A 24,121-nucleotide genomic window follows, 5' to 3' on the forward strand; every position below is an offset into this window, starting at 1 on the left:
TCTGAGAACAGGGCTGCAAAGGGGTGTCACTCTGTGGATGTGTGTCTGGGCGGTGAGCCAGCCCCGGTGCAGCGAGCCGACCTTGCTCTGACAGTTCCTCAGCCCAGTGGAAGGAGACAGGCAGAGAGCGGCAGCCAGGATGAAGTGACAGGAATATGGCAAAGAGATTAGAGAATGAACGCAAAGGTAGGATCAGGGAGCACAGGCCAGGTCCTGGGAACAGTGCCCTCTGGCCCTCAGCCTGTGAGTGATGCCTCCCGGAGAAAGACAGGCTGACGGGAGCTGAGACAGGTGGTCACGAACTTGCGGCCCATGTCAGGCGGGCAGTGGGGCTCTGACTCAGCTCCAGCACGGAGCTCCTTCCCCTGGTGCGACCCTTCCCTTGCCTCCGCCCTGCCCTACTTTTGAGGCTCCCACGGAACTGCCAGGCTCCCTGCAGCAGGCTGCACCTCCTCCCTGTCCCTTGAGAGTGGGTTTCCCGAGTCTGCTGCATCTCAGCCTTCCCTGCTGTCTACAGAAGCTCCTCTTTCTCGAAAGTCAGGGAGTGGGGCCGGCCAGGCAGAGGCCTCGCTCCTGGCAGGAGGGTGAGCAGTAGGAGCTGGAGGGGGAGGAGAGATGCACGTGGGAGGAGGGGGGCTTGGGAAGATGAATGGCCGCAAGGCAGTGGGCAGCAGCTGCCTGCCTGGTCTGCGCCTGGATCTCAGGGAGCAGAAGCGGAAATCTGCTTTTATCTCCACTCGGGATCGGGCAGGATCGTAAAGAGAGAGAAATGGCAGAGCAGCTGGGGGCAAAGGAGGCCACCGCCGCCGCTACTGAGCAGTCAGCAGACTGACAAAAACAAGTGTCACGCTTCTCCCTTCCCACACGCTACTGCCCGGTTGGAACACAGGCTCGCATGCACAAGCGTGTGCACACACACGCACGCACGCACGCCATGAGGACAAGCTGTGGGTTGCTTCCATCCAGCTGCAGGCAGACACCTCATAGACCCAGCTGGCCCTTCCTAGTGATCGTTTCAGCAGAGCCACCAGCAGGGTGAGCTCTGGGGACCGGGCAGAGGCAAATGTCACAGAACGTGAGTATCACCGCCACCAAGTGACACCACACAGCCCTGGACGAGCTGAGCTGCCAGCGATGGGTGGCCAGGCCAGCGAAACTGCTGCTTCCCCTGAGCAGCTGTAGATTCCAGGTGGTTTCAGGAGGCTTGCACCCCTCCCCCTTATGAGCCTGGGGTCTCCACTTTCTGGCTGAGTGACGCTGGGTAAGTCAGCGAACCTCTCTGCGAGTTTCCTCGTTTCTGAACCGTGGGTGATCGCGTGACCAGCGTGCATGGGTTATTGTGAGGATTCAGCAGAGGACGACGGGCAGCCCCTCCTTGGCGAACGTGAGCCACGGCTGTCCCTCACTTCTGGAGTCTCCTCACTCCTTACTGTTCCCTCCTGTCGCCCCAGGTGGCAAGAGTTGCCCCAGAGTTAACAGGGCTGGGGCACCCCACTGAGTCCCTCTCTCTGGGTGGACTCCCAGCAAGGGAGCATGTCCCAGAGCTCAAGCTCCTCCGCCCCTCCCGCCTGCCCAACCAGGCCCACTTCTCCAGGACCCCCACGCCAGGGCCTCGGGTGGTGCAGACCAGCAGTCCGGGCCGAAAGAGGAGTCTACCTTCTCGACAACTGCTTTCCCTGGTCCCTCTCCTGCAGCTGCTGCTTCCAGCACATCGTCCTTCCGGGGTGGAGGGCACACCAGGACTTGAGCTGAAAGAGAAAAACCAGCTGATGGGCTAGCTCTCCCATCCCAGAGCGGGGGCTTGTATTACAGAGTGGACAACCCAGAGTGCCACCTCTCCCTGAGAAGTCCTCTAGACAGCCCTCAGGCCACCAGCAGGACCACCACCTCATCCCCAGGCCTAGAAAATGCTGTTGAGATGACCCCTCATTCTCTTAAAACTAACCCTTACGTTGTGACCTGGAACACAACAGGTAGGAGCCGCTGGAAGAAGTCCACCCTCCTACCCTCAGCCTCCATCGTGACCACAGCCTGATCCGCTCCCCTGCGGCCAGGCCTTGTGGACTCTGTGTCCTTCCCGCCTTGTCCCCAGCTCTACCCTCCGACCTCGAGACTGCAGACCCTGCCCTACCTGCTGTGGCCAGCTGATCCCAGGTCCTCGGGCTGAGCTCCACCTCAAGAGACCAGGGCTTACTTCAGAGGCTCTTTCTCCCTAAACAGGAAAGAATAGAGTCAGAGGACTGGAGGGGATGACCCACACCTGTTTCCAGTCTTCTTTCTCCCTGCACCTAGAGATTCACCCTACAATAGAGGAGCAGGAGCCCCCCGCCCCCAGAAGCCAGTTGGAATTAACAACATTGGAAGTGGAAAGCACTTTCCCATCTACCACCACCGCCCCCACTCGCCACCCCCAGGCCAGCCTTCCGTGGAGCCGCCTCAGTCTTTGGATTCCCCTAGGTCTGGAAGAGGGGTAGTTGGGAGGCCAGTTTCTCCAGTTAGCTGAGTCCCAAGGAGTTAACAGTCCTGGCAAGGCCACAGCAGACCAGGCCGGGCCAGATGGTCCCAGATTTGGCCTTTTCTCTCCTGACAGGAGCTCCAGGGGCATTTCATGTGGAGGAGATGGACTCTGAAGTCAGAGACCTGCCGGTCCCACGCCAGCCACAAACTGGGCGGACGACCTCGAGCAAGTCATTTCCATCTCCCTCTCCGTTTCCTGCAACACTGACAAAAGCCAGAAATACTTGAAGGGCCGGACCTCTGGGGCCAGGGACTCTCTTGAGTGAGTTAATGTATGAGAGCCCCTGGGGAAGAATAAAGCACTGATCTCATAACAGCAAGAGAGAACCTGGTGTTAATTGAGCAGTTACTCTGTGCCCAGTGCATTATAATGGTTATCTCACTCAAACCTCACAGAGACCTTGCAACCGCTCTGTTATTAATCTCAGTTTACATATAAATAAAAGATTACATAATTTGCCCACAGGCTGTCAGTAAGAGGGGAGGTGGGATTTAAACTCAGGCTGCCCCACTCCAGGCTTCCCTGGTGGCTCAGTGGTAAAGAATCCACCTGCCAATGAAGGAGACAGGGGTTTGATTCCCGGGTCAGGAAGATCCCCTGGAAGAGGAAATGGCAACCCACTCTGGTTGCCCAAGAAACCCTATGGGCAGAAGAGCCTGGTGAGCTACAGTCCATGGGGCTGCCCAGTGCCAGACACGACAGCCACTGAGCACACATGCCTGCCCCATGCTAGACCCAAACCCCACAGTGAGGACCAGGGCACTTTCCTGGAGGACCAGTGGTTAAGGCACCACCTTCCAGTGAAGGGGGTGCAGGCTGGATCCCCAGTCAGGGAATTAAGAGGAAGGGCATCACAGAAATGACTCTCCTTCCTGCACAGGCCCTGGGCTTCCTGGAGACCCAGGGGAGGTCGGAGAGAGAGAGTTGGAGGTGGGCAGGGAGCCGGGGAACATGATTCTGACGTTCCAGACCTAGGGGAATCCAAAGACTGAGAAGTAAGACCCATGTTCTATTGCCCATCTCGACCTATCTAGGGGTTCCCCACACCCTTGACGAGGCATGGGGCGCCCAGACAAGCGTGCGAGCACATGCTGTCTGTCTCAGCCATCTGAGTCTGTGGGGAGACAGCCTCCTCCCAGGGTCCCCGGAAGCCCAAGGCCATCACACTCTGTCTTTCATGGGGAGTAAGAGGTGCAGTGCCAGGGGCTCGGAAGAAGCTGTTACAGGAGAAAGCGTCCCTCTTCAGCTAGGCCCCCACACCAGGTGGGCCCACAGGCACAGACCAACATCTCCCACAGTGTGTCCCTAACAAATATTGGTCGATTTTTCAGTGTATTGTTGGGCATAGAGCCCCTCTCATCAAAAGACGCTAGTCACCCGGGGAAGGAAAAGTCCAGACGTTGCCCCCCTGCCCAAACTTCACCCCTTCTAAAGGCCACATGGCTTCAGAAGAGGGAAGAGTTAACTTTCTGGCCACTGGAGACAGCGTCCTGCCCGCAGGGGCTGCCCAGCCAATGGCACTCTGTGCTGGTGACGTCATGTGCCTCCCGCGCCTTCTATTGGGGACTGGACAGCGAATCCTGCTGGAGGTTCAGGCAGTGGAGCTGCTGAGGCTGGGCGGGGGCCGCGGGAGAAGGAGGGGGAAGGGAAGGCAGGCCGAGCATCGCAGAGCTGCTGCTGCCTCCTCCCTCTCTCCTCTCCCCCTGCGCCTCCCAACACCAGGGCCCTGGGGACCACCCCACATTTGGACATGGAAGACAGAACAGTTTGGGTCCACAGGGGAAGGCTGGGACTCCCATACCCAGCTGGAGAAAACATTCAGCCTACCCAGTAGGCACACAGGGAACAGGGGAGCTGGAGTGAGGGGCCAGCCTGGAGCGCATACACACACACACACACACACACACACACACACACATGTACACCCCAGGGCCTGGGCAGGGACTCAGGACAGTGGCAGCCTCCTTCATGACACCCTCCCTGCCCCACCCCAGGCTCTTCTGCCTTACCTGCCTGACGACTGGAGGTCTGTTTCCAAGCTGCTGCCCGAAACTGCCCCATCGACTCCACTGGGCTCTCTGCAGGAGGGAAAAGAGGTCGGCAGAGATGTGGGCAACACCCGGATCCCCAGAGCTCAGATCCCGGACCCAAGACCCCTCTCCTGCTTCTCTGCAAGACCTAAGCCATATTGGGTTCTGGGGACCAGAGGCCGCAGCCAGCATCTTCGAAGAATTCTGAGTGCCCCCTACTCCAATGGGAAGCTTCTCAGGGCTCCCCAGCAAGTCCCTCCCAGCCTCCCTGCGAGTCCAGGCAGCCCCTGCCCACCTTCAGCCCAATCATTTTCCCCACCCCAGCCCATGGCCCAGTGATTTTCTCACGGTTGGACCCGGTTGGCAAATCGGCGGCGCCAGAGCATGGCCAAAGTGCTGAGCAGGAAGAGGGTGGTGCACATGTCTCAGCTGCCCCATCCCCTCCGGACCGAGCCTGCAGGAGAAGGCCAAGATGGCCCCCGCCAGCTCTCCCGAGCCCCTGCCCTCCGTCCTGAAGTTCCTGCTGGCGATGGATTAGGAGGCTCAAGCTGATTAGTGGGGTCAGCAGACCCGACCTTGTGAAGCCTGATTAACCTCACTGGGCCCAGGCTGTCCCCCCAGTGGCGGGGTGACTCGCCCTCTGTCTGTTGTGGAGGTAAATATGACTAAGCGCTGGGCCTGGCCCTCTAGGGGCTTAGAGTCTAAAACAAACTCCCTGCAAGTTAAACAAGTGGCCACCACCCACCGCGGAGAGACTCAGGCGATTAAAGACGCCTACAGAACTCTCAGGGAATTATAAGCATCAGGAGACACTTCAGAGAGAAGTTGGGCTCTCTCATCTTGGCTGAATTTGCAGGGGCTCAGGGAAGAGTGGGCCCTCAGACAGAAGACTCTGCCAGGGCTGCAGGCGTGAAAACTCAAGGCATGTTCCAGCAACTGGAATTCGAGTATTGGTGGAGCCATGATGTCACAGGGGAGGTGTCAGGAGGGGAGGAAGAATATAGATGATGAAGCCAGAAAGACAAGGGAGGCCAGGGAGTGAAGGGCTGGCTAAATGGTTCACTTCTAACCTCTGGACAGTCCTCACCCAATGCTTCCGATTACATACCCTCTTCAGTAAAAACCAGAATTTAAGTGTGCCCCCCCCCCGAAAGAAATGTGTGTGCACTCATAAAGGAATTACATGTATCCACTCATAAATTATACACTGTATTACTGTGCAAATACAGTCCTGCCACCAGAGACATGCATAAAGCTTGTAAATGTTGAAATAAAAGTAAATTTCTCCTACTTTTTGTCCACATCCCAAGGGAACCTCTTGGGCCACCATTTGGAAGGCCACTGCACTGGCTGTGGGAAGCTCTCGGAGGAGTTTCTGAGGTGGTCCAGCACAGCGTGCTCTGCCTTGGTCCAGGCAGAATGCGGAGCACAGATCAAAAGCAAGGACACAGGTCTAGAGTGGCCTAAGCGCCAAGCCCACCCATTCTCCTCTATCCCTCTCCAAGACCCCAGAGGAGGGCACTGGCACTGCCCTCCCTCAGCTGAGGCCTGATGGCAAGAGCCCTCCTGTCCAGGGCTGCAGCGAGGCACCTGGGCCCTGGGCTCCATCGAGGCCCAGACCTGGGGCTGTGCCAGGGCACTCTACTTGGAAACATGATTTTTTAAAGAAGCACATCAACCAAAGCTGAAGAGCCAAGCTACACCTCTTGCAAAACTTGAGCAGTAGACACAGAGTTGGAAGGGCAGGGTCACCAGGAAGCCTTAGGGAGAAGTGCCCTCGCAGCTTTCAGATGCTTGCAGCCTCTGGCTTCAACTGGGAGTCAGAGGCGGGACCCCCACCATACGGGTGGCTCTCAGAGGTACCATCCCCACCTCTGGTCCAATCGCGCTTCCATGAGAAGCCCACCAGTGAAGGAGGAAACAGACAGAACAGGCTCCATCTTGAAAGCAGGACTCCATCTTGGCCGGACTGCAGACTTTGAGCTTTATGCCCAGTATCTGTGGAAATTACATACCAACTGGAAAACCAGGCCCCCTGGATGGAACCTCAGGGCTCGTAGCTAGACTCTTTGTTGCCTAAGAGAATACCCTAATTATCTGTGTAACCGAATAGAATCATAAATCCTATTATGCTTATTGGGGTATGACCACAGGCCTATTGATAATTGTCCAGTGTTAACTACCTAGGCTTAAGGCATATGAATCACGGGTTAACTTTGATTGTATCTTTCTTTTCCTTTGTTCAGACTAGTTTCAGGGAATTTGGGGAGGTGGGTTTGGGCACATACACTTAGGGTATATAAAGTTTTCAGAAAAACCGGTCACGGTCCTTGGCTGAGAGGAGACTCTGCCTTGGGCCCGCCGGTGTAATAAACTGCACTCCACTATCTGCATTGTCCTTCTGAGTGAGTTTGTTTCCCGGAACACGTGGCTACAACATTTGGTGCATGGGCCAGGAAACTCCTCACTTTGAGGAGACAAGTCCCATTTGGGACTACTCCGAAGCCTCGAGGCTCGAATCTTCTAGAGGGGGGAAGGCGCCTCGCCCTTCTGGAAGGATTCTGCTTCTCAATGCCTGGACCTTTCACGTTAGCAGTTAGTGGACAGTAGCAAGGGAACTGAGCGCTCAGGTGCGGAGGAACCCACCTGGTAGGGTGGAAGACGGGGCCTGATCACCCCCCTAGGAGGGATTAGAAGGGGCACAGACCCACAGGAGCTTGGATTAGGCAAGTGGCAACGATTGCTTGGTACATAGGTTGACGAGCCTGTTAGGGTTTAGGAAGGAAATTTGTGAAGGTCATTTAGGAGGTGGTGTCCACGCCGTCTTGGGGAAAATTATTACCAAGCAATTGCCAGGGGATTTTTGGGAGAAGAAACTTGGTTTTTGTGTGCTCGTATTCTGCTCTTGTCAAGGAGGTGTCCCATCTGCTATGAAATTCTTGACCCCCTCGGAATTGTCAGGCTAGAAGGAGGGGGATACATAAGTGAGTATGAATTGCCTTTTCCGGAGACGGCCTGGGACATGGGATATTTAACCCATCTGTGTTTTCATCCGCACCTGATCAAGCCCACCAAGGCAGAATGGACTTTAAAAGTTAAGGGAGAAACAGCCTTGGACCACGTGGTGTTCTGGTCGGCTGTGCTGACCAGCAGATGAAGGCATGCATATCCCCCTTTCTCCCTCTGGGATCTGGCAGGTAAGGCTCTTCCCACCCCAATTAGGAAGGAGGCAGAATGGCAATTTAAGTGTCATTGAGTGGAAATATCAGAAGTACATAGGGTGCTGAGAACTTCGTAGATGGAACGAAAAGGAAAAGTAGAAGAAGGTCTGAGAAGGTAAGCAAGATGGGAGGAGTGAATCTAAGGCAACTGTATTGGAGTGCAGGATTCAAAATTTAAAGAACGGATTTGGAGGAGACTATGGGGTGAAGATGAAGCCTAACCGCCTCCACATACTCTGTGAGGTCGAATGACCCCGTGTGGGAGTAGGACGGCCCCAAGAGAACACCACGAACTTAAAAATAGTGGGAGCAGGCTATGCAGTAGTCACAGGAGAGCCGGGACCCCTGGATCAATATCCACATACTGACTCATGGCTCGGGTTAGCTCAAGACCCTCCTACCTGGACAAGGTTCTGTACCCAGAAGGGAAAGGGAAAAATATCAATGGCACAAAAATTGACTGATGAAAAAGGAAATTCTATAGGATTTGGACAGGGATGACCTGCCCCCTCCCCCATACTGGATAATGATGCGCCTGCCTCCCAGTGCTCCACCAGGACCAGAGTCTGCCTTAATGCCCGATCCAGGGCCAGGTGAAGTTCCTGCAGCAGCCACTTCTCTTCCGCCAGCTCTCCCAGAGTTCATAGAGCCGCCGTTCGTAGAGCTCCCAGCAATGGAGACCTCTGATCAATGCCGCCAGAATTCCACCTCAGCTGGACCTTCTAGATTGTATCCACCTCTCCCGGTGAGTACTGGTGGGAAGGGGGAAGAAAACACAGCAATTAGACAGAGGCTGCACTCCGCCAAGGAACAGAGGGAAAGAACCCCACTACAGATGCCCCTCAGAGAGCTACAACAGCCTCCAGTTCAAGACACATGGGGCACTACCAGCAGGCCCCTGTAGCTTATTATTACCAGAAATTTTCCTCTACGGATATATTAAACTGGCAGAGACACGCTCCACTGTACTTGGGGGAGCCACAAGCCGTGATTAGGCTAATGGAGACTATTTTTCGAACCCACCACCCTGCATGGGATGACATGATCCAACTACTAGGCTCCCTTTTCAGCACTGAGGAAAGACACAGGATCCTGAGGCCAGAAAATGGCTAAGAGAAATGGCACCTGAGGGTACTGCAAACCTGCAGTGGTGGGCAGAACTAGCCACCCCATGAGAGGCCCGATTGGGACTGTAACACAGAGGAAAGGAGGGGCCACCTGGAGAGGTATCGGGCGGCTATTTTACGAGTTCTCAAGAGGGGGCCCCAAAAAGCTATGAGTATTGCAAAACCCTCCAAAGTGATTCAAAGGGAAAGCAAATCACCCTCTGAGTTCTGCGAAAGACTGTGCGAGGCCCCCCAATCAGGCTTGCAAAACAAGTCCCACTGGTAATAGAACTCAAACCCGGTACAATTACATCAGCACCTGCCTTGGGCCTGCCAGACCTTGCTAAGCCATTTACTCTTTATGTGACTGAAAAGGACAAGGTGGCTATGGGAGTGTTGTCCCAAATTATGGGGACATGGGACAGACCAGTGACTTGGACAATGTTGACACTGGGTGGCTGGGATGCTTATGGGCAGTTGCTGCAGTTGCCTTACTGGTCTGGGAGGCAACTGAGCTGACTTTGGGCCAAGATTTGTTCATAAAAGTCCTGCATGAGGTCAACACTCTCCTGTGAGGGGACCCCCATAAATGGCTGTCAACATCCCGGATTACTCAATACCAGGGACTGTTATGTGAGAACCCCCATGTTACTACTGAGCCTTGTCAGGTTCTGAGTCTGGCCACTCTCTTTCTTGTGGGAGAAGGTGGGCGCTCACATGATTGCAAGGAAATATGCCAGCAGGCCTAACTTGAGAGACCAGCCAATCCCGGACCCAGATTTGGTCCTGTACACCAATGGCACCAGCCTGGTGAAACAAGGACAATGACTGTTGGGATATGCAGTAGTCATGGAAGAAACCATCATTGTGGCTAGCTCTCTGCCATCACACTGGTCCACTCAACAGGCCGAACTATATGCTCTAATCCAGGCCCTCCAGCTGTCAAAAGGACAAAATCTCAGAACTGCACTGCCTGCTCACAGGTCAATGCTGCCTCTTGGCACAGACAGGAACCTCCAGGGATTCAGGTAAAAGGCACACTGCCCTTTGAACACCTGGAAGTGGACTTCACTGAAATGAAACCTCACCAACACTACCATTACCTGCTGGTCATAGTATGTATGTTCTTGGGATGGGTAGAAACTTTTCCTACCCGGACTGAAAGAGCATCAAAAGTAGCCCAGTGCCTGCTTAGGGAGATAGTTCCCAGATTTGGATTTCCTACCAGCATTGGATCAGACAATGGCCCGGCTTTCATAGCTGATTTAGTATAACAAGTAAGCAAAACTTTAAACATCAAGTGGAAATTACATACAGCATATAGGCGCCAGAGTTCTGGGATGGTGGAAGGAACCAATTGGACACTTAAAGAGACACTCTCCAAGTGGATCTTAGAGACTGACTGCTCCTGGGTGGACTTGTTTCCGACGGCTCTGCTCAGACTCAGGATGACCCCACAGTCCCATGGTTCTTCTCCATACAAAATTGTATATGGGAGACCCCCACCCATAACAAAACAGGTGTCAACAAATTTGCCTCAAGTAAGAGGAGATGAGATTTCACAGCAGATGGATCAACTGGGTAAGGTAATAAATCAGGTAACTAAGTTTGTACAAGAAAGGGTGCCATTCCCTCTTGGGGAACAGATTCACGAATTTGTGCCTGGGGATCAAGTGTGGTCAAGGACTGGAAACATGACTCCTTGGCCCCACATTGGAAGGGTCCACATACTGCTGTTCTAACCAGCCCAACAGTAGTTAAAGTTGCAGGTGTCACTCCCTGGATCCACCACAGGAGGGTGAGGAGAGCATACCACGCAGACCCGGAGGACGCCAAGTGGACTACACGGACTACACAGAAGGACCCCACTGAGCCCCGTGAAACCACGATCGTCTTAAAGAAGAAATAGAGATGAAGCTCTACAATCAACTGCTGCTACAAGGACTTGCTGGTATCATCTTGAGACTAACCATAGTTTCAGTACAAAGACAGACCTGTGCTATAATTAAATTTGAATGTTGTGTATATAATCCTGATTTATCTGGCTATATACCAGCCACCCTAGATGACATGAAAAATCAGGTAAAAGTTATATCTGATGATAATCTTCCTTTTTGGACTTCGGTCCTACCTTGGGTAAAGGGTGATTGGTGGAAAACTATACCATTGTTATAGTTGCCCTGATAGGTCTGCTTTGCGGACTGCTATCTTACAATGTATTATGAACTTTGTAACCAACCCAAAGGTTGATGTCGTTCTCCCAAATTAGAGGTTGGACAGTCAGGGTGCAGTATATCCCTATGAATGATGCTCATACTATGAGTTAAGATCATCAAGAGGGGGGAATGAAGGAGGAAACAGACAGAACAGGCTCCATCTTGAAAGCAGGACTCCATCTTGGGCTGAACTGCAGACTTTGAGCTTTATGCCCAGTATCTGTGGAAATTACATACCAACTGGAAAACCAGGCCCCCTGGATGGAACCCCAGGGCTCGTAGCTAGACTCTTTGTTGCCTAAGAGAATACCCTAATTATCTGTGTAACCGAATAGAATCATAAATCCTATTATGCTTATTGGGGTATGACCACAGGCCTATTGATAATTGTCCAGTGTTAACTACCTAGGCTTAAGGCATATGAATCACGGGTTAACTTTGATTGGATCTTTCTTTTCCTTTGTTCAGACTAGTTTCAGGGAATTTGGGGAGGTGGGTTTGGGCACGTACACTTAGGGTATATAAAGTTTTCAGAAAAACTGGTCGGGGTCCTTGGCTAAGAGGAGACCCTGCCTTGGGCCCGCTGGTGTAATAAACTGCACTCCACTATCTGCATTGTCCTTCTGAGTGAGTTTGTTTTCCAGACCGCGTGGCTACAACACCAGGACTTGTCTTCTCCAGCCACAGAACCCCTCCCTAACCCAGGCCCTGGCAGCTGAGATGGCTCCAGCATCCTGGCCCTCCCCAGGACTTCTTGACATCCTGCCATCCCCACCACAGGGCCCCTTTGCCCAGTCGGGTGCCTCTTCTTTAAACTTTGTTCCTCCAGGGCCAGCATTAGGGGAGTGCCAGTTTTTGGCCTGCCTGTGTCATTGGTAAGTCACCCAGGGCCTCCAGGGCCTTCTTTCTGAGGCCACGTGCGTGCACCGAGGGGGAGGGGTGCTGGCGAGAAGGAAAGAGGGGTCAGGCCTCTTGGCCGCTCAAGTTCGACAGCCGCCCTCTTGTCCCCGCACCGGAGTTTTCCTGTAGGGTGTTGGAGCAGGGAGATGACCCCAGTCCCAAACCCTTCGGAGTCTGGGGTCCGGAGCGCTGGGGGTGGCACCAGAGCCCCCCGCTGGCTCCGGGAAGGCGGGAGTCGAGCGGGAGCTCAGCTCCCACCGCTGCGCTGCCGGAGGGGCTCGCGTCCGCCCCCTCGGGCTCGCGGCCACGCCGCAAATGCCCGGGAGTGTTTGACTCAGAGTCAGTTCCCCTTGGCGGGAAGGGTGCACACACGCCCCCAGACCCGCGCCAGCGCGGCGCACTCCTGTGCGGCCCGCGCGGCCCCGCACTCGGTGACTGCCAGTCCCCTCCTTCCGGGACCCCCAGTACCTCCGCCACACCTACGCCCAAGCCCCGCCCGGCCATCAAACTCCGGTCTGGAGGGCGGGCAGGCGCCGGCCGCGTCGCCCCCACCCCGCCCAGCCTTCACCTTGCCGGAATTGGCTCACGGACACGGGTTTGAGGGTTTGGAGCGGATTTATTTTTTTTCACATTTTTTCCAGCAGACCACATCCCCGCCCCCCGCTCGCGGTCCCCCGCCCCCTGCACATATACCCTACACACGCGCACACACACACACACACACACACACACCCGGCGCGCACAGACAGACACGCTCCCTCCCTCCGGCGCGCTCTACCACTCGCCCGCCCGCCGCGCACGCAGCCGGCCCCGGCTCCCCGCGCCCCGCGCCCCGCGCCCCGCCGCCGCCGAGCGAAGCCGGGCTGGGCTTGGAGCTGCTCATGGAGAAAGTGCCCGGCGAGATGGAGATTGAGCGCAGGGAGCGGAGCGAGGAGCTGTCCGAGGCGGAGAGGAAGGCGGTGCAGGCGACGTGGGCCCGGCTCTATGCCAACTGCGAGGACGTGGGGGTGGCCATCCTTGTGAGGTAGGTGTCGCCCCGGCCCGGCCGGGCCCGGAGGAGGGACGGCGGCAGCGGCTCCGGGCAGAGGCGGGCTCGGCCCGGGTCCGAGCTCGGGCGCCACCTTCCCAGCTGCGACTGGGGCCCGGGCCGGTCTGGGGATTGCGGGTAGCCTGGGGCGGTTTGGGGTGGGCGAAGCCCTGGCCGAGCCCTTCCTAGCTCTGGGCGAGGGGCTCACCAGGAACTAGGAACCAGACACAGAAGGGAGGCATCTCCATCCCCCTCCTCTCCCGGGCCTCAGAACTCCTGGTTCAGCCAGCCTTGCCTACCTCGCCGCGACCTCAGCCACCCGCAGCTGTTTTGGACACACGTTTTACGGCCTTTCCAATAGGGGTCATGGGGGCTCCCCATTCTAGAGACAAGAAAACTGAGGATCAGCCAAGGAGGACAAAGAGAAGCAAACCCCTCTCTCCAGCTCAGCCCCTTCCCCTGTGCAGAGACCTGAAAGGGCTTCGGAAAGGGCAAAAGAATAGAGGTCAGAAGAAGTGGACCCCAGAGGTCCCACTTTCCTAGCTGGTCCCTTCCTGCCCCTGGGGCCGGGCCAACAGGGAGCTCCCAGGCGAGGTGCAGGTGAGTGGAGAAGTGAACAGTCCCTGCGGATACAGGCCCTGCTGAGTTTGATGGAGGGAAAGGGAGAAGCTTCAGGAGACAGGGCCCCATCCTGAACCCCAGGTCTGGGGAGGAAAGGTCATGGGTCTTGGGCTCAGGGGTCATTCAGGAACCACATGCCCCCAAGGGATGCACACACAGAGTGACACTGTTATTCACACTCCTACACACCAGTCAGTGCACATGCATGCCATCCCCACAGAGTGCATAAGCTAGTACCTGACTCCAGCTCCAGATCACTGCTCTCTTCCCACACATGCTGGTCCCTGGGGGGTGCAGGCATGGAGGCCCCAGACCCACACTCACCCCCCAACTGTCTGTCCTTGGCAGAGGGAAGCTATCAAATCTAGGACAGATCGGGGCAGTCTTTTAGTTTAAAGATGGGGTGAAACCTCCCATTGGAAAGGACAGTTGAAGTGCATGCCTGTCTCCCAGGCTTGGCCCCATCTCTGGCTCCTCTTTTTCTCCCACACTCTCTCCCTTCTGCCTCCCCCAAGCCTGGGACCTACCCAGCTCCATAATGATGTGCCCTGATTCCAACTTAGTAACAGATTTTGGAGGAAAAAAAGAGCAAGCAGCACACTTGAGGAGTTCCAGGAGGGCGCCCAAGGAAGAGACAGCTATTTGGGCAGCTCCCAGGCTCAGAAACAGCCGGGGTGATGGGGAAGTAAGAGGGGATTTCAGGTTCCCAAGCCATCAGACATGGGAGGTGCATCTCGGCACTATCAAGCACCCACACGGTGGGTCGCAGGGTCAGAGATGCATCAGGCTGCATCCAGGTGGGGAGGGGGGGCAGCTTTTAGCACTGAGGCCTCAGGATGCACGCGGATACCCGCACAGGTCACCAGGAGGAAATGAGGCGAGGTTAACAGGACCATGGCTATTTTTTGTCCCCAAACCCTGCCATTTGCCAATAAGGACATGTAGAGGAGGGCACGGCCACCCACTCTGGTATTCTTGCCTGGAGAATCCCATGGACAGGAGCTTGGCGGGCTGCAGTCCATGCGATCGCAAAGAGTCAGACACGAATGAGCAACTAAGCCCAGCACAGAAGATGTGTGCACAGTTCCGCTCCTGGGATCCCACCCAACTTCCCCAGGAAAGGGGAGTGAGGAATTGCCGAGGAAGCAACTGAACCCCCGAGGTGTTTCTGGAGGGTCTGAGCTCTTGGCAAGGTTTTCTTTCTCTCTGTGTGCCCCTCTAGTTCCCTGGGGGGAGCTAGTTTCTCAGAGGGGACTGGGTTGGGCTGGGGAGGTGTTTACCAAGTGCCCAGGCCCACAAGTAACCCAAGAAGACCAAGATAGCAGTTAGATCTGGCTTGCTGATAACCCCCGGCTACACTGCACCTGACCCCACCTTGGTTGCCCAGAGCCCAGCCCGGCCTGGGAGAGAAGCTGGAGGAGCAGACCCTCCGTCCCACCAACCTCCCTTTTCTTTCACTCCTGCACCTGCTGTCTGCCCCAGGGTGGGCGGTGTTAGGGGGCAAGACTTATAAGCTTCCCAGGGCAGGCCCCTCCTCAGATCCTGCACCCCACCCCCCGCCCCCGTTTTGTCCTGACTACCTCCTGATGGGCCATCCACAGCTCAGGTGGAGCCCGAGACAGTAGCCCTGGGGCCAGTCTCACCCCCTGAGGAGGCAGCAGCCACAAGGAAGGGAGCAGAGGGGCCGCCCAGACCCCACACCTCCTCTCCCTGCTGGAAGAGATCAAGAGGGAGCACCCATGCTCCAGGGGGCTCCCCTCCCAGTTGTAACTGCCGCCTTCCCCCTCACACAGACAGGCCTATTTCAGGCTCTCTTGGAAGCCCAGATGCCTCTGGAAGCTGAGAAACTCCCCAAGGCTGGCCGCTGAGGCTTCTCCCAGCAGCAGCTCAGGCCAGGACTGAGAGGGTCAGGAGTAAACACAGGGGGCCCGGGAGAGGGATGAAGGAGCAGAGCTCAGACCCTTAGACTCTCATGGCTCAGAAAAGGGACAGGGCAGGACTGTCCTTCCTTGGGGCTGTAACGTGGCGCTGGGTGTTGTTGGGCAGCGGACCCACTGGGTCCCAGGCCACCATCCCCGGCAGAGCAGCCTCTGAGATAGACTGGGGACGTCATCAATGTGGGAGCTGCTCCTGCTCCTTCCTGGTCCTGCTACCCACTCCGCTGGGCAACCTTGGGCAGCAATTCCTCATTGAGGATATGGAGATAAAAACAGTGCCAACCTCAGAATGGTATCCCAAGGATTAATGAGATCGTATAGTAAGTGCTCAATAAATAGTCCCTGTTACCTCCTCGTCATAATACCCGCCTGGTTGTGGCATTAAAGGAAACCCCAACAAGTGGACATCCTCTGCGTGTTGTTAGAAATTAGTGTTCTTATTGCCGTGTAAGAGCTCCAAAGTCAGAGATTCCCCATTTAAAGCCAGATTGTGTTTTTCATAGCTGTCCTTCACTATGATGCTTTTTCCCAATGTATTTCCAGACCCATCACCTCATTTGTCCTCACCAGTGTATCTGTGAAGTAGCGAGCAGGGGTGCGGGGACTCCTCTCACACTTTTGCAGACAGAAGGTTGTGAAGCAATTTGCCCAAGGTCACGCTTGGCCTCTGAGAGGGGCCCTCCCAGCTCTCCATGTGGACTGTGTCCCGGTCACTCCTCCGCCAGCCTCCGTCTCATCGCCTGCAAGGGTGGTGGGGGCCAGCTGTTCTCCCTGCATCTATCCCAGCTCTCAGATCTGAGACCTGCCCCAAGGGTCATTTTAGCAAATTACCAGTTCTCTCTGATCACAAAGGGGGACACTCCGAAGGTGTGAAAACAACCTGAAAAAAACAGGTCCAAGACAGTCCGTCCTTTTTCTGAGGCTTCAGTTAAGTTACATAAGTTCTGATCGAGTCTGGCCACGAACCTCCCTGTCCCTACTGGGAGGGAGATGGAACGCGAATGTCATCACCACCATCCTGCAAACCACAGGGCCCTGGGCCAGGGTGAAGGGTCAGAGGGTGCGTGAGACCCGGGCTCTGCTCTGGGGCTATGGGACCCAGACGGGTAGAAAGGGAAAAAGCCGTGAAAGGTGGCAGGCAACCCACTGATGGCCTTGGAAGGAAAACAGTCACCCTGGGCCGGGCTGTGTGCTCCGAGAGAGGCCCAGCTGACACGGGGAAAGAAGGAGGGAGGTGGTCCATTGTGTGGAAGGGCAAGCCAGCTCACCCGAGGAATCTTTTACCAATGCTAAGTGAAGCTGTCCCGCTGGAGCATAGGGGCAGAATATGGACCCCATGTTGGAGAAGCAGGTGTGGGACAGTTTCTAAGAAGCCTGGAATCTTAAAGAGTTTTGACTGTGTCTGGTAGGACAATGGTGAGCAATGGAATGTTTCTGAGCGGGAGAGCGACCCAGTGAATGTGATGTCCTGTGTGCTGAGTCGTGTCTGACTCTTTGCACCCCCTGGATTGTAGCCCTCCAGGCTCCTCTGTCCGTGGGGATTCTCCAGGCAAGAATACTGGAGTGGGGTGCCATGCCCTCCTCCAGGGGATCTTCCCCACCCAGGGATCGAACCCAGGACTCTCGCATAGTGAATGTGATATTTGGGGGGAATTAGACAATTGCAGATAAACCCGAGAGGGAAGGGGAAGATCACCCTGGGGTCTGCCCCAAGGTGTGCACGGGCCGGCTGGAGAGGTCAGATGTACGGACAGACTGGAAGGACTTACAGAACCACACCAGGCAGGTGACATCAAGCGATGTACTTAATAAAATCAACCGATGACTGTTTACTGCAGGCTGAGGAGGGACAGGGTAGTGAAGAAAGGGGCGGCGTTGGAAGGGCTGAGTCTCATTTCTTCCCTTCCCTTCCGTGACAGGAGTTAAGTCATAGTTGGGGCCTTCCTTTGTTTAGGAAGAGAGCTCTGACCTTATCATAACAAAGGCCTTCACTGAGCACCCTGCATCCACACTGTGCCGGGGAGCTCTCTCATCGCCTCCTCCCAACATTCCACAAGGACTCTCAAGAAAGGAACAGTGACGCCCATTTCATGGATGAGGAAACTGAGGCTCAGAAAAGTTAACTGTCCCCCAGATCAGCACCAGCCCGTGATTCCCAGAAGGCAGGCTCTTCCCCTCTCACCTGCGACTGGAGCAGGCCTTGAAAAGCGTGTGGTGTTTGGGAAGAAGGCAAGAGGCAAGGGAGCAAGAAAGGCAGAGACCTGGCACAGGACGTGCAGATCTGACTGCTGGAAGAGGCCAGGACCCAGGGAGGGGCTTCACGTCAACCAGCTCGGCCAGAGGAAGGGCCGGTGTTTGAGGGACGGCTGCAGGTGGTGGCGTGGGAGTGGGTCCTGCCTCCTCCCCATCACCCTCTCCCACCTGTGGGAGCTTTGGGAACCAGACACCCTCAGGACCCAGCCCCATCCTGCTGCCCCTCCTGGGTCCTCCCTGCACCCCCTCATCATCCAGGCACTGCAGGGTGGGGCCCGAGGCCACCCCCTGCTCAGCACCCACCTGCCGCCTCCTGCAGGTTCTTTGTGAACTTCCCATCGGCCAAGCAGTACTTCAGCCAGTTCAAGCACATGGAGGAGCCCCTGGAAATGGAGCGGAGCCCGCAGCTGCGGAAGCATGCCTGCCGGGTCATGGGGGCCCTCAACACGGTGGTGGAGAACCTGCACGACCCCGAGAAGGTGTCCTCTGTGCTCGCCCTGGTGGGCAAAGCCCACGCCCTCAAGCACAAGGTGGAGCCCGTGTACTTCAAGGTGGGTCCCTGGATGGGTGCTGCCACCCAACGGCAAGCCCCATTCGGCTCCCGAGCCCCTTGGTCAGCGACAGCCGGGGGTGCCACCCAGCCTCTTTTCCCGGCGTGGCTGTCCCCTGGAGGGGCAGCAGGGTGGGGCTGGGTCCTGAGGGTGTCTGGTTCCCAAAGCTGCCAGATGCTGTGTCCTGAATGATGCCCTCAGCCAACCACAGGATTCTGCGGGCTCCAGGGGGTGGGGGGTGGGGGTGCTGGGGTTCACTCCCCTCTGCCTTCTCTTCGTTCTCAGATCCTCTCTGGAGTCATCCTGGAGGTGATCGCTGAGGAATTTGCCAGTGACTTCCCCCCTGAGACGCAGAGAGCCTGGGCCAAGCTTCGTGGTCTCATCTACAGCCACGTGACCGCTGCCTACAAGGAAGTGGGCTGGGTACAGCAGGTCCCCAACGCCACCACGTAAGGAGGCAGCCTCCCTGCCGTGTCCTCCCCTGTCCCCCGGCTTCCCACCTTTCCTGGCACCCAGGGGCTGACCACCCTCCAGGGCAGGGACACTCCCAGGGAGGGTGGCTCTGGGGTGGACACAGAGAAGAACAGGCATGATAGGAAAAGGCCCACTCATGCCAAGGGCCCCAGACAGATTCTCCCTGAGCAGACCCTCTCCTCCCCTAGAACTGGGGGGGGGCACGCAGAGCACCCCAAGACCGAGGCTGCCCTGGGCAGAGAGGCTCAGAAGGTTCCTGGCAGGAGGCTGGCTCATCAGGCCCAGAGGCGGCCCAGGCCAGCTCTGGCCACTTCCTCCCTGGGTACCCATCACATGGGGCTGTTTTTCATCTCGTGCTGAGCAGCGCTCCCTCCCACCTTGGCCTCCAAGCAGGCCGGAGCCAGGAGAATCACGGGGATGCACGCACGTGCCGAGCCCACTCGGGGCCAATGTGGGTGTCCCTCCCACGCACACCAGCAGGGCGGGTGTAGGGGAGGGTTGCTTCCGGGCTGACTCTGGAGTCCACATTCCCAGTTCTGGGGTGAGGGCCCTGGGGACGGGCTCCGAGAGGGTGGCCAGTGGCCTCCGGGTGACTCCAGCTGACTTGGAGCACGCGGGGAGGGCTGGCCCCTAGACGTGGCGGCTGGGAACACTCCAGCCTCCCTGGGCCCCCGTGGGGCTGGGGCTCTGGGAGCTCAATGGAGGGGCGGAGGCCAGGCCAGGCTGGAGGCGGGAGGTGGGGAGAGGCGCGGGGGCGGGAAGGGAATGGGAAGCAGGGGTCAGCCAGAGGCTCGGGACACGCGTTGGAGAGAAACAGTCCCAGCAGTTTCCCAGGGAAGAGGCGGCGTTCCCCCCGCCCCCCTGGGGCTCCAAGCTGGGAGCTGGCCCACGGGGCCGGCCGGACCTCTGCTCGCAGGCGTCCCCGCGCAGCTCAGGTCCTCCGAGGGCAGCCTGGCGAGGCCCTGCCTCCCGGCCTTCCTGCCACTGACCACCCTGGCCCCCACCCTCTCCCGCTGCCTTCCCTGCCTCAGCACCACTCAAGGGAGCAGAGCCCTCGGGGACAGCTGGCAACAGCCAGGGGGCCGCTCCAGATGTTTGCAGCTGGGCCCTGGCTGGCCCCAGACGCCAGAGAGGATGGACAGGAAGCCGGCAGGCTGCTTTTTACCTGCTCAGGAGGTGCTGGCAGGGCCTGCAGAGCTTCCGGAAGCAGCCGGAGGGGCTGGGAGAGGGTCAGAAGGGGGAAGGGGGTTTGCCCTCCCACGCCTCTCCCCAGGCAGGCTCTGCCGCCAAAGATGAGTTTGTTTACAGCCAGGAGAGGAGACTTCCTGCTTCTAGAGAAAAGGGCTTTTTTATAGGGGCCTGGAGAGCCGGGTAGAGAGAGCTGGCCGGTGCGAGTGAATCAGAACCACATGGACAGCATTTCCCGACACGAAGCCCCGTCGCCTCCCCTCTCTTGCCTCAGCCGGACCCCTGGGACCGAAATCTTGCCAAACCCTAAACATTAGGAAACCGCCGAAATCTCTGGCCTCCCCCGTTTCTGCTCCTGTGGGCTCAATGGAGATGGGCTGGCGTGCCCTCCTGGGCCTCAGCACCCCACGTTTCTGAGGGAATCCCCTCATCCCTTTCCGCACTCTTGTCTCCTCAGGGCACAGATGTAACCCCCAAGAGAGTGTGTCTCCCTGGGCTCAGGGCCTGCAGACCCAACTACTGCTGAGTCCAAACGGGCTCAGAGGGCGGGACGGAGTTCCAGGGCAGAGTTCTAGAAGGCCTCCATCTAGCCTCGCTTATCAGAGACGCAATATTGGGCCAGACGCCACTGTTTATTGAACTGTCTCTGCTTAAGGGTGTGTGTGGGTGTGTGAGCGTGTGTGTGTGTGTGTGTGTTTGATGGGGGGTAGTCAGGAGGTGGCACTGGGGGTAGGGGGTGGTGAGTGCAAAGGGGACACCCACGGGTGGCCCGAGGGGGTACCACAGGCCAACCTGGGAGTGTCCGCATCTCACACCTGAGGACAAGCGCTCATGTTTGTATGGTTCTTTGCAGTTTGTGAAACACTTTCAGGCAGTTCCATCACTCAGTTCTCATGGAGGTGGGCGTTGCAGGCAGGACTCAAGATTCAGAGGAAAAGATCTGGGGCTCAGGGGGCTGGCAGAGGTCGTACCGCAGGTTCCTGGCAGAAGAGGGCCTTAGAAGCTGGGTACAGTGGGCTCCTTTCAGGGGCCCCACGTGGGTCTTCAGGAGGATAGTGTTTGTCTCACCAGTCCCTGACCCTTGGCCCCTCCGCGAAGGTCCCCTGGCCCCACGCTGAGGCCCTAGTAACCTGTCACCTCCTTCGGTCTCATCCACAGCCCACCGGCCACACTGCCCTCTTCGGGGCCATAGGACCCCCTACTTCTCCCCCGTCCCTGGCAGCACCTTGAGCAGAAGGCCGAGTTCTGAAGACCCTCCTTGACCCTCCATCTCTGGGTGCCAAGGAAGCTGGAAGAATCCCTGACTCATCTTCCTGGAAAGAGGCTGCCTCCGCCTGGGCCACAGTCCCCCCTGGAGCCACCGGGAGGTGACACCGGCTACCCGGATGCCGACTCCAAGGGCGCCAAAGCGGGTGGCCTGTGGGGATGGGGGACCCTCCCTCCTTGAAGAGCCGGGCACACCCTTCTTAGCTTTTCTACTCACTGTTAGAGACCAGCGGGGATCAGGGACAGGTCTGTGAGTCACTCGAGGAACGGAGAGTCCTGTTTCTATCTGCCTGGCCACACGCTGGTCTGGTCTCCGCATCACTTATCTAGAGTACCATGCACACGTCTATTGCATATACAGATATATTCTATATACAACCTATATAAATATATATATATATACATACATATCTTATAATGTGTACAGTGGGGCCCAGAGGCACGTATGAGGCTTCGGTTCTGCCCACCGAGGGGTCCTGGCAGCTTCTGGGCAGAGATCAGAGTGTTCTGGAAGAGACGATGGGGGTCCCACAGAGGCACAGAGAAGGCCACGTGGCAGGGCGGTGGTGACACAGCTCACCAGCAAAGTCCAGACCCTTCTCTCTGACCAGCTCCCCACATCCCAGCTCTCCACTCGAGGCAGAAAGGTTTTGGCGCGCCCTACCTCTGCCCCCTACAAAAAGGAGGTGGCTTCCTGACTTGCCCCCAGATGGGCTGGGGCAGGCAGAGGGGGCCGGAAGTTCTGGACGGGGTGACTGCAGCTCGCAGGGGAGGGGCCGTGGTCAAGAAACCTGGAATGCCGGGTTCCATCTGCCTTTGCCGGTAAGACAGCGGGAGGGAATCCAGGCTGCTTGTCTGCCAGGCAGGGCGGTGGTGATGGGACCAGATGCCTCTGTCTCGTCCTGGCGCTCTGAGGGCCACGGGCCTTCCCTCCCCTGCCTCGCCTGGATGCTGGCTGGCGGTCGGTCCTGTCCATCCATCCAGGTCGGCATTGCTGGGGATTCCCCCACCCATGTGTGCCCCTGGGTTGTGCGTGTCGTCCTCAAGGATGCTTCACTGCTGTGGTTTCCCTGCCCGCCTCCTCCTGTCCCGTCTTCGTGCAGCCGTCCGTGTGACTGCCTGTCCTCCTTTTGTAGTTTCTGGCATTTGTAACCAGACCCAGCCGTGTCATTAAACAGACTCGTTCTTCCCGTGTCTGTGCACGCTCATTTGGTCTTTTCCTGCCATCTGCCCCTCGCCTCTGTCTCCCCATCCTGCGTTCAAGACTGGGGCATTTTTCTTGGAAGGTGACCTCCCCACCAAGGATCCCCCTCACCTGCGTCTCAGCCTTGGCTGGTCGCGGGCCCCCCTGACTGGGGCTCACGATGGTGGTGCGGGTCCCCCTGGTGGTTCAGTCGGGGTCACAGAGCTGCAGACTGGAAGCTGGGCTCTTGAGGGGTGGGGTGGGGCAGAAAGGAGTTTAGGCTTGTTTTAAAATGTCCGGGGGACTTTTCACCTTTTGTTCTGGAAATCTCCCTGGTGCGGATAGGATAAGCGAGGGAAGACTCCAGGGAGAGATGTTCGGAAAGGAAGATCCTGCTAGTTTAGAGAGCCAAGCAAGCCAAGGGCGAGGCCTTGACCTTCCAGACCTGAGCTGGGTGTCCCATACCCTGCTTGCTCCTTGAGGTTCATGGGTGGGGCAGCCTGTGGGCGTTTGGGAAAGTCTGCCCTTATAAGCCCTATCCCCCCAGGACCACCCTGAACCCTCAGCTCCCAGCCCCTTCTGTCTCCCACTCCACAGCCTCAGGCCAGGCCTGCCCAGCCCCCACCCCTGATGGCGGCAACAGTCAGCAGCACAACTCCCCGAGGAGCAGAGCAGAGCAACCGGGAGGTCACCACCCCCGGGGTGGGCTGCAGGGGAAGCAGGAAGTAGCGTCTGCCCCTGGGGAGGGCTCCGGCTGCCTGGGAAGATTCAGCTGACATACAAGGAAAGTCTCATCTCCCCAGGCCGCGAACTCCTTGAATGCAGGCTGAGCCTCCACTGCCTGGACCTGGCACAGCAGAGGTGCTGGATAGCAATCCAGGGAATAAATAAATTTCGCTCTTAGAAAGCAAGACCAGTACCTGGGGCCAAAAATGAGCTGGGCGCTTCACCGACACAGGCACACAGGCGTGGGTGTGCAGGGAGGAGAGGATGGATCGAGGGCAAGGCTTTTCCAGGGACAGAGCGCCTGGCTCTGCAGGGACTGTCTCCCTACGCTGTGTGACCTTGGGCAAGTCACTCAGACTTTCCAAGCCATGGGTCACCTCTAATTTAAAATAGGAGTGAACATGAGAGCTGTCTCGTGAGGCAGGGATGAGGAGACCGAGGATGCATGCCAGGGTCCTGGGGACGTGGGAATGCTCAGGACACAGTGACCGCCAGGTCATTGGAAGCAACAAAGAGAAGGACAGCGGGGCGGGGTGGGCGAGGAGCTGGCTAAGATGAGTGACTGCCAGACTTCCAGGTTCTGGGCCTCATGGTGCCTGGTGGGCTCAGACTGAGCCAGAGCCAGAGGGCTCTGGGTGGGGGTTGGGACCGCCTGGCTGTGGTCCCCACAGTGGCTGTGACTAAGAGAGGAAGGGGCATCTGTGGTCGGACGTAGAGGGTAGTCTCTAGAAAGAAAAACCCCTCCCCATTTCACTTCTCTTGACCCTCGGAGAGTGGCGAAGGGGCCCCGGAGATGGGAGTTTTTCTGGAACGCGGCCCAGGAGAAAGATTCTCTCCACTGCCCACCCCACAGAGGCGACACTGGCAACTGGTGAGTCACCTTATAGTTGGGGAAGGGGTGTTG

General features: G+C 57.2%; 2 protein-coding genes and 1 long non-coding RNA gene across 3 annotated transcripts; 2 read left to right on the plus strand and 1 right to left on the minus strand.

Moving 5' to 3' along the window:
* Window positions 1–1,090: 1,090 nt before the first annotated feature.
* Window positions 1,091–2,833, plus strand: LOC105616421 (uncharacterized). The gene is made up of 2 exons (XR_001043722.4): window positions 1,091–1,261; window positions 2,591–2,833. It is a non-coding gene; the product is annotated as an uncharacterized LOC105616421 (long non-coding RNA).
* Window positions 1,256–5,062, minus strand: PRCD (photoreceptor disc component). The gene is made up of 4 exons (XM_027974136.3): window positions 4,897–5,062; window positions 4,528–4,596; window positions 2,132–2,212; window positions 1,256–1,748 (listed from the first exon to the last, which is right to left on the minus strand). The coding sequence occupies exons 1-3, from the start codon at window positions 4,968–4,970 to the stop codon at window positions 2,191–2,193; spliced, it is 165 nt and encodes a 54-aa protein (XP_027829937.1). The 5' UTR covers window positions 4,971–5,062; the 3' UTR covers window positions 1,256–1,748; window positions 2,132–2,190.
* Window positions 5,063–12,872: 7,810 nt separating this feature from the next.
* On the plus strand, window positions 12,873–21,234 carry CYGB (cytoglobin). The gene is made up of 4 exons (NM_001166192.1): window positions 12,873–13,015; window positions 18,149–18,380; window positions 18,666–18,829; window positions 21,201–21,234. Exons 1-4 carry the CDS (start codon window positions 12,873–12,875, stop codon window positions 21,232–21,234), a joined length of 573 nt encoding a protein of 190 aa, NP_001159664.1.
* The last annotated feature ends 2,887 nt before the right edge of the window (window positions 21,235–24,121 follow it).

The sequence above is a fragment of the Ovis aries genome, chromosome 11 (genome assembly GCF_016772045.2).
Source record: "Ovis aries strain OAR_USU_Benz2616 breed Rambouillet chromosome 11, ARS-UI_Ramb_v3.0, whole genome shotgun sequence".
In the NCBI taxonomy this organism is placed as follows: domain Eukaryota; kingdom Metazoa; phylum Chordata; class Mammalia; order Artiodactyla; family Bovidae; genus Ovis; species Ovis aries.

Excerpts from the sequence above, each read along its gene's own strand:
- PRCD (XM_027974136.3), bottom strand. The coding sequence starts at position 4,970 with ATGTGCACCACCCTCTTCCTGCTCAGCACTTTGGCCATGCTCTGGCGC. Across the intron at positions 4,597-4,896 it reads TTTGCCAACCGGGTCCAACC|AGAGCCCAGTGGAGTCGATG; the intron begins GTGAGAAAATCA and ends TCCCTCCTGCAG. Across the intron at positions 2,213-4,527 it reads GACCTCCAGTCGTCAGGCAG|GGAGAAAGAGCCTCTGAAGT; the intron begins GTAAGGCAGAAG and ends TTTCCTGTTTAG.
- CYGB (NM_001166192.1), top strand. The coding sequence starts at position 12,873 with ATGGAGAAAGTGCCCGGCGAGATGGAGATTGAGCGCAGGGAGCGGAGC. Across the intron at positions 13,016-18,148 it reads GGGGTGGCCATCCTTGTGAG|GTTCTTTGTGAACTTCCCAT; the intron begins GTAGGTGTCGCC and ends CGCCTCCTGCAG. Across the intron at positions 18,830-21,200 it reads CAGGTCCCCAACGCCACCAC|CCCACCGGCCACACTGCCCT; the intron begins GTAAGGAGGCAG and ends TCTCATCCACAG.